This window comes from Gekko japonicus, unplaced genomic scaffold (genome assembly GCF_001447785.1).
Source record: "Gekko japonicus isolate JY-2015 unplaced genomic scaffold, Gekko_japonicus_V1.1 scaffold1956, whole genome shotgun sequence".
Classification (NCBI taxonomy): Eukaryota; Metazoa; Chordata; class Lepidosauria; order Squamata; family Gekkonidae; genus Gekko; species Gekko japonicus.
This window is the reverse complement of record NW_015168105.1, coordinates 123,694-132,483: the sequence shown is the minus strand read 5'-3', so window position 1 is coordinate 132,483 and position 8,790 is coordinate 123,694. Positions and strand designations below refer to the sequence as shown.

The following is an 8,790-nucleotide window of genomic DNA, read 5'->3' as shown; positions in this document are numbered from 1 at the left end:
TGTTAAATATTATTATGCATCTCTGCTTGTCACATAGGAAGAGGGAGGGGGAGAGAAATACTCATGTCAATGATAGAGTGGCCTTCAGGCTGCTTGCCATTTAGATGGACCGAGGTTGTAAACTGCTGTAACCAAGCCCAGGAAATCTTGACTTCCCCCCCCCCTTGACCCTTAATGCTCAAGACCATTTTTAAACAATAGGTTTCAAAAGATAGAGAATAAAAAATGAAAATATATTTTCATTTATTGCATTTGCCCTCTTCAAAATCATCATACAATTTATACATACCCCACCTAGTCTGAATCTGATATGAACCCCAGCTGCAGCATCTAGGAATTCTGCCTGCAACCAAAGGAAAAGAAGAATAGGGCCTTTAGATTACTGGGGTCCAGATACCATGGGGGGGCGGCGGTCATTCTTATACCCACCTGATTAACATCAAAATAGAATCTTTTGAGTTTTCTACAAAAATTGGGCCAAGGATTCTTCACCTCAGGGGGACAGCACAGAATGCTTCCCCCTCTTTTGAAGGCTGCCGCCGCCCACAACTACCAAGCTTCCAAATCACCTCAGAGCACTAGCCAGAAAGCACACTGATTTGTTCTTGGCTCCAAGGAAGTCCAGTCCTAATGTAGTCATCATGGTTACTTCAGATATAAAATTGATCTGACTTTCACTCAATTTTCTTATGCAAATAATTTCAGCAGAGAGAGAGAACGCATACCACTCTGAATCCTGAAGAAAATAACAGTCAGTGGCAATTTTCAGCTGAATACCAGAAACTAAGATTTTGTCTATTTCTATAAGCTCTGACATTTTTTCCAGACCTGTTCCCGCTGCTGTTCAGCTGGCCTCTAGAAGTTAATCAATAAGGAAGCTTTGTGCTGTCTGTGGTGTAAAAATCTTGGGACAGGGTCTTGAGAGTTGTGGCCCTGCAAAATCAGCTAACCCTGAGAACTGGATATATGGACAATAAAATCATTAGTTGCTGTAGATTTTCCGGGTTGTGTGGCCATGGTCTTGGCATTGTAGTCTTGGTCTTGTAGTGGTCTTGGCATTGTAGAACCTGATACTTCACCAGTAGCTGTGACTGGCATCCTCAGAGGCGTAACACAGAAAGATGGAGTACTCTCTGTGTCAAGGCACAGAGAGTACTCCATCTTTCTGTGTTATATCTCTGAAGATGCCAGTCACAGTTATGGCGAAATGTCAGGTTCTACAATGGCAAGACCACGGCCACACAACCCGGAAAATCTACAGCAACCAATGAACTCCGGCCATGAAAGCCTTCGACAACATAATAAAATCATTTTTCTTAAACTTAGTTTTCAGGGAAAGCTGATAAGGGTCTCATACTATTGTTTTGAAGATGAGGGGAAAAAGCCCCCATCGGAACTATGTGACTTGACAGAAATGCTTTGACAAGGGGCTGTTCAGTGAGTGCTGGAGCAGGAGGAGAGGAAGGCAAAAATATCTGAATCAAAAGGAGGAAGGGTGCTGTCTGCTAAAGTCTGAGGTCTGATGTTGCAGACTACTGCTTTACCTACGCGTCCCTTTTAATCTTACTTATAGCCATGCAATTAATTGCTGTTCTAATCAAGTAATTCAGAACGGTACAAAGTAATTACTTCTCAGAGGCCTGAATTAGACAAGGCATTGGGCCATGAGGTGTTTCATCAAACATCCTCATCAATTCCGCACTTACCTCTCTGGGTTCAATGTACCTCATCAGACGTGAAGGCTCCCCACATCGCTTAAAGCCTATTAGATCTTTATAGTACTCAAACACACCGATATCCTGCACAGGAGACAACACAGCTATCACTGCTAAGTTCTCTGTCCCATTTTGCGTACAACATTACTATATCAGATAGAGGCTGTTCCCTGTGTGACTTAGGAAACCAATAAAACCAGATCAGCCACAAACAAAGTAGAGGTGCCTACACATTTGAGGGGGTCTCCGAATTTAAGCAGCAAACAAAAGACACACACACCAACACTTTAGGAACACAAAGCTGAAAACAACACTAACTGGCTGGCCCTCGTGTCAGTCACAAAGTGACCACCTCCGTATCCTAAGAATAACTTCCAAAGTGTAACAAACGGGGGGGGGGAGGCCTTTAAAAATCTAAACAAAAATTTAAACAAGTTGGGGATGGAGCAGTTTTCAAAACAGTTGCTATACCTCTAAGAACAAAGGCAGGTGAAGCATCAGAAAGACCAATACATGCTCTGTTTTTTTCAGTAGAAAAGAGCAAGAGTCCAGTAGCACTTTGCAGACTAATTTTGTGAGTCTTTAAGGTGCTACTGGACTCTTACTCTTTTCTACTTCTACAGACAGACTAACACGGCTACCCATCTTCATTTTTTTCAGTGCAAATTGTATGCAGCCTGAGGGCATGTGCTAGGCTAAGCCACTGGCCTTCAACATTTCTAACAGGACTCAGCCAGCAGACATTTTGAATAGCGACTTTACAGTTACTGAACATTTCATTCTGGACTCAATAGGCAGGCATTTTCAAAAAGCGGCCCTTCTGACTCACCAGCCATCTTTTCCAGGCTCGCTGAATCATGCTTGCTGCTACTTCCCTTCTTTCTTCCTCATAACGGTAGAAATCCACAAAAGACTCCACTTCACTCTTACATTCTGAAAATCTCCTAAAATAATATCGTTCAGGAGTATCATTCACAGTGATTACTGAGAATCATTTTCAAAATCTTTTTGCTTCTTGGCTAATGTTTCCAATTTGGTGAGACAGTTGTGTCAATCAGCCTTTATTACCAGAACTGTGATCTGGGAGTGAAAATTTGTCAAAAATTCCATCGTTTCATAATGGAAGTGAGGTATGAACATATATCCAGAAAACCCAGATCACTTTGAGAAACATACGCAAACGTAAAATATCCCTTGTAGTGAGGGCCACCAGGAAAGCATTTAACTTAAGCATTCTTAAAGATCACAAATTATTGTCCTCATTAAGCTCCAGTTACTAATGAACTCTGAAGTGGCTTTGGTGGCTGAGACTCCTTTTAAGGATGCTTTCACTAGTGATATCCAGAATGGAATTTAGCACGAAGCTAATAGCAGTACACTAAATTTTGAATCAGTACCCTAAAAGACTGTCATCTGCTTTCTGTATCACATCGGTACCATTTGGAGCTGCTGCAATGGAATTAAAAGGCTTACAAACAACCAGGCCTTATGCACATTAGCTCAAATATAAACGCTACTAAATTCAACAGGGTTTACTGGTCAAGAGTCTATAAGACTGTAGCCATGCAGGCTAATCCAACCACTTTTACTCAATAGTAAACGTTACTGAATTTAACAGGATTGCTTATGCGCACTTAAAAAGGCATATAACCTATTCAACACAGTGACGCTTATCTCTGAATAAACACACACAGAATCACAATCTTCATCTTATTTGTTAGGAATATGGGACTCTTCCTGTTACAGCCTTACCCTAGTTTGCTCATGGTTCTGATTCTTCTTGTTCAGCTTGCTGGAAGATGCTTGGTGCTGGATTATCCTATAAAACAATAAATTACATGGATTATAGTTCCTGATCTGGATCGATGGTGCTCATTTCCCTGATTTATCACTTTTATTAACAATAATTATTACATGCCCTGAATGGGAAGAGAGAGTGGCAAAGGCTGCAGAGTTACACTGCTGTGTTAACTGTTTGGCAAAACTGCATAAGAAATCAACTTCCATCAGTCATCTGCACACTTTTTTTTAGTCTTCAGTTTACTCTCCTGCAGGAGCTGCGGTGGCTCAAGTGGTTAAGATGCTGAACTGCAGGCTGTGGAAGGTCAGTAGTTCAGCAGTTCGAGACCCAGGTGCCGCATGATGGAGTGAGCTCCCATCTCTAGTTCCAGCTCCTGCCAACCTAGCAGTTTGAAAGCAAGAAATTGCAAGTAGATAAATAGGTACCACTTTGGTGGGAAGGTAACAGCGTTCCGTGCGCCTTAGTGTTTAGTCATGCCGGCCACATGACCACGGAAACATCTTCGGACAGCGCTGGCTCTTTGGCTTTGAAACAGAGATGAGCACCGCAACCCCAGAGTCGGATTCGACTGGCTTTCGAGCAAGGGGACCTTTACTCTCCTGCACAGAAAATGTGTTTAGAAAAAGCAAGGTTGTGAACTGCACCTATACGTCTCTTTCAGAAATTTGACATATGGGGCAAAGTCCCCCGTTCCCCCCCCCCCAATAAATCCACTTTACACAATCTGAGTTCCTTGATAGGTTTTTGCTGACACCGCCCCTGCCTGGACTTGTTCAAAAATTTCAGTGAGACTTCTGGTAATTATGCAGTTTGTAGACTGCAGCCCTAAATGACAAAAGGAAGCTTTGTAAGCTTACTTTAATACACAGATTAAAAAAGAACAAGCCAACAGTATTTTGCCTCTCAGTACCGATAGAGAACAGGTCTGTAGAAGAGAGAGAAGGAAGGAGGGAAAGTGAAGAGGCTGCTGGGTGGAGAGAGAAGGATGGAAAACAGAGAAGGCATGGGAAGGTGAAACACCTGAGATTCTCCCTCCCCTGCAAGGTTAGGGCATAACTCACAAAAAGTGTACTTAATCTGCCAGGGAACTGTTCCAGTTACTAGGCTGCCAACCTCCAAGTGACGGTTGAAGTTCTCCCGGAATTACAACTGACCTCCAGACCACAGAAACCACTTCTTTATTATTTACTTATTTAAGACATTTATTCCACTCCCCCTGGAGCAAATGGCTGCTTTGGAAGGTGGACTGCAGGGCACTATACTCTGACAAGTAGGGTTGCCAACCTCCAGGTGGGGCCTGGGGATCTCCCGCTTTTACAACTAATCTCCAGCTGACAGAGATCAGCTCCCCTGGAGAAAATGGCTGCTTTGAAGGGTAGACTCTATGGCATTGTACCATGCTGAGGCCCCTCCCCTCCCCAAACCCCACCCTCTCCTGGACCCACCCCCAAAGTCTCCAGGTATTTTCCAACCCAGACCTGGCAACCCTACTGACAAGGTCCCTCCCCTCCCTAAACCCCACTCTCCTAGGCTCCACCCTCAAATCTCCAGGTATTTCTGAACCTGGACTTGGCACCCTTGTGACAGCTGGAGCCTCCCTGGATGTCATGCTTTTTACTCTGGTGGTCCTTTACTTTTCCTCCCAGCTGTGTTTGTTTTAGGGTTAGAAGAGGATACAAGTCCCTCCAGAATTTGTGTGTGTGTGTGGGGGGTGAGACGGGGAGAAGCTGGCGAAGGAATTACATTTCACAGAGCGAAATGGCAAACAGGAGGAAAAGCCCAATTTCACCTGGTTCTACTTAGGTCACCACTGATGCAGTCAGGTCACTTCATGAAACATCTGCACAGCCATTTGCCCAGAGATCATGGAAGCAAGGAAAAGACCCCTTGGCTTTTATCACTTGGCTAGAGGACTAAAGGCTGCTGGGAGATTACACCCACTCCTTCACAAGAAAAACATCATAGCCTGGCTGCAGCTATAAATTAGAGAAGCAGCAGCAGCACCAGGGAGCATAGTTCCCTCCCTGAAAGAACTGCTCCAGTGGGGGTCTTCAGACTGCAGGAACACTTGGGCTCCTATCATTTGCCAAATGAATAAGGGCCATACAAGGAGAAGAAGGGATGTATACCCAGCCTTTCACTCGAAACACTTGGGCTCCTATCATTTGCCAGACGAATAAGGGCCATACAAGGAGAAGGGATGTATACCCAGCCTTTCACTCTGAAGACACACCCCTCTATTATTTCTATATCCATTCCTTCCTGGCAATGTATTAGAGATCTTGAGAGCCAGTTTGGTGTAGACCCATGAGGTGGGTGGGGCTGAGAGAGCTCTCCTGAGAACTGCTCTTGAGAGGACAACTCTGAGAGATCTTGTGACTGCCCCAAGGTCACCCAGCTGGCTTCATCTGGAGGTGTGGGGAATCTTATCCAGTTCTCCAGAATAGAGTCCACTGCTCTTAACCACCACACCAAAGAGAAGATCAATCTGGCCCAATCGTACATATATTCTAAATGCACAGCTGATCTCCCCTTCCCTGGACTATCTTTGTCATTTTTGACTGCAGACCTGAAGGCAGGGCAGGGCTGTTGCATTACTGATGTGAGCTGCTTTGGGAAATAATTGTCTGAAAGGTAGAATCTAAATATATCAAACAAAAAAGAGCCACTGTGTGAGAAATTCAGGGCTGCAGCCACAAGGGAGAAGGGGGGAACTTTCATTAAAATAATTCATTAATGAGAGGTCCACTGATAGCTACTAGCCATGGTGACTTAAGCGAACCTCCATGAACAGAAGCAGTAAGCTAGGAGAGCTAGGAGGCAACATCAGGGAGAAGGTCTTGACCTCTATATCATTTCTGAGTCTTCCAGGGCAACTGGTTTTTCACTATTCTTATGGAGATCTTCTTATGTAGTTATATACGGATACATTTCCACCCTCCTGGAGAAACAAGGAGGAATTCTACCCCCTTTTTCCATAAGAACTAAACCTTTTCTTGATGTCCAAGATATAAAGGCAGCAGGTGAATGCCACACAGTAAGCGGTCATGTAACGTTACACCATTCAATGGTTTAAATCAGAGTTGTCTACCTGTGTTTATGTTCTGTCTGAGCAGTTCTGCATTTCTGCACCCACTCCATGGATCTGCGAGGCTCATTAAGTACTACTTCCCTGGCTAGAGAAATGCAGGCAGTGAAACAAGATCTCTTTTGCAGAAAGCAACCAGCTCTGTTCTCCCTCCTCCCATCCCAGGATATCTGAAAAATAGGCAACCGCCCCCCTCCTACTTTAATGCCATTTGGGAGGGGGGAATATGAGGGACGGCAAAAAGAAGACGGGGACGGCAAAGGATGAGATGGTTAGACAGTGTCATCGATGCAATGAACATGAAGTTGAGCCAACTTCAGAGGACGGCGGAAGACAGGAGGGCCTGGCGTGATCTGGTCCACGGGGTCGCAAAGAGTCGGACTCGACTGTGCGACTAAACAACAACAAATATGAGGGAGAGAAGCCCTTAGGCTTCAATTCTAGGGAAATTTGAGCCAAAGGGGTATCTAAAACTGCCCTCCCTTTACAGTCCCCCCCTTCCCCAGGGTTGTTACCGTTAGCTCCTCCGCCTGAAAGAAGTTGAGTTTCACTGTTTGTTTCCGGTTGCCATAGTAACCCCTTGAGTGCCTGGGCCCGACCAAGGCCTGCTGGCAGCCAGCCTTAAAGAAACGGATTTGGGAAAGAAACACAGAAGGGCGTGGTAAAAACAATCAGCGACAAACCAGCCTCGGTCATCATGTCAAGCAACTGTATGAGTCACAAAGTTACTTGGATAAATGATTAGGGACTGTGGCCTATACTACTGTTAGGGATGCCAGCTCTGAGTTGGGAAATACCTGGAGATTTTGGGGGTGGAGCCTGGGCAGGGTGTTGTCTGGGGAAGGGAGGGACCTCGGCAGGGTATAATGCCCTAGAGTCCACCCTCCCAAGCGGCCATTTTCTCCAGGGGAACTGATCTTGGTTGTGTGGAGAGATGAACTGTTAATAGCAGGAGCTCTCCAAATTCAGATACCACCTGCCTCCAGGTGGGACCTGCGGATCCCCTGGAACTATAGCTCATCTCCAGATTAGTTCCCCTGGCAAAAATAGATGCTTTGGAAGGTGGACTTTATGGCACTGTACCCCACTGAGGCCCCTGCCCCCCCCAGGATCCATCCCCAAATCTCCAGGAGTTTCCTAACCTGGTTCTAGCAATCCTAACCCCCCCCCCCATCCTCCACTGGTGGGCATGGGGGATCTGGCAACCCTAACTCATGTATATTACAGTGACCTGGATCTTACTGTGTAATTTTGCATCATTTAATGTGTGGTGTTAACGCTTGTGCTTCGCTTCAGTACTGTTTTTATAGGCCTGCTTGGTCACACAACCCATTGTTTATTGAATATTCCATCTTGTTGATTGTATTGACCCACACTTGAGTCCCAGTGAGAAAGGCAAGCTATAAATAACATTTAAAAGGTTGCTCTCACAATGTTGATCATGATTTCAGGACAAGTCATCTTAACGCAGATCAATTAATCTCATTAAGAGGAGAGGGGCTTGGCAAAAAGAGCACGAATGCATTGGTAGGCTGTTTAGTGAAAGGTGTTGTTTGCAGGGATCCTTTCGTGGAAAGTTAAAACTGGCTCCTGAAAATGGCCCTCTAACAGGTTGTTTTGAGCTGCAAGTTAACAAGGTGGCCGGGCTTTCCCCCCTACTCTAGACTCCGTGGCCACCATTTCCCCCATCATGCCCATGGTAGCCTTTTTAGAAAAAAATACTATGGAGCACTGTTTCCTCTAAGCTGAGTTAGTGTGAGTTAGCTCACAGGTTTTTAGCCTCCAGCTCACATATTTTTGTCTTAGCTCAGGAAGGAAGCTCCAGAGGAAATTAATTTATGCAGTAGTGAAATTGCTTGCTCACAACTTTAATGCCAGTAGCTCACAAAGTAGATTTTTTGCTCACAAGACTCCATAGCTTAGAGGGAACATTGCTATGGAGTACAATTATTTTGTAACAGTGGCCACAACCTACTAGCTCCTTTACATTTCCAGCTTGTATAGTTTGACCCAAAGAGCCAGAGACCAGTAAGTGGTTGTATGCAACAACACTGGCTGTTCTAGAAGAAAGCAGTTGTTATAGTAAGTAGGTTGGTAACTAATCCATTTGCTTACTTTCACACGGGACAGCTTTTAAACTGGCCTGTAATGTTTTAACTGCTGCTTATTCCATTGCCATTCCACAA

At 44.8% G+C, this 8,790-nt stretch overlaps 1 protein-coding gene across 1 annotated transcript in view; it reads right to left on the bottom strand.

Annotated features, from left to right (window-relative positions):
- Window positions 1-3,481, bottom strand: part of LOC107113472 (chromosome unknown open reading frame, human C11orf65) — an 8,999-nt gene extending 5,518 nt beyond the window's left edge. Inside the window, exons 1-4 of the mRNA XM_015414808.1 lie at window positions 3,468-3,481; window positions 2,545-2,659; window positions 1,707-1,799; window positions 290-343 (exon numbers count right to left, since the gene is read on the bottom strand). Of these exons, the coding sequence (XP_015270294.1) occupies window positions 290-343; window positions 1,707-1,799; window positions 2,545-2,659; window positions 3,468-3,481 (276 nt within the window). The remainder of the gene's footprint in view (window positions 1-289; window positions 344-1,706; window positions 1,800-2,544; window positions 2,660-3,467) is intronic.
- Between the last annotated feature and the right edge of the window lie 5,309 nt (window positions 3,482-8,790).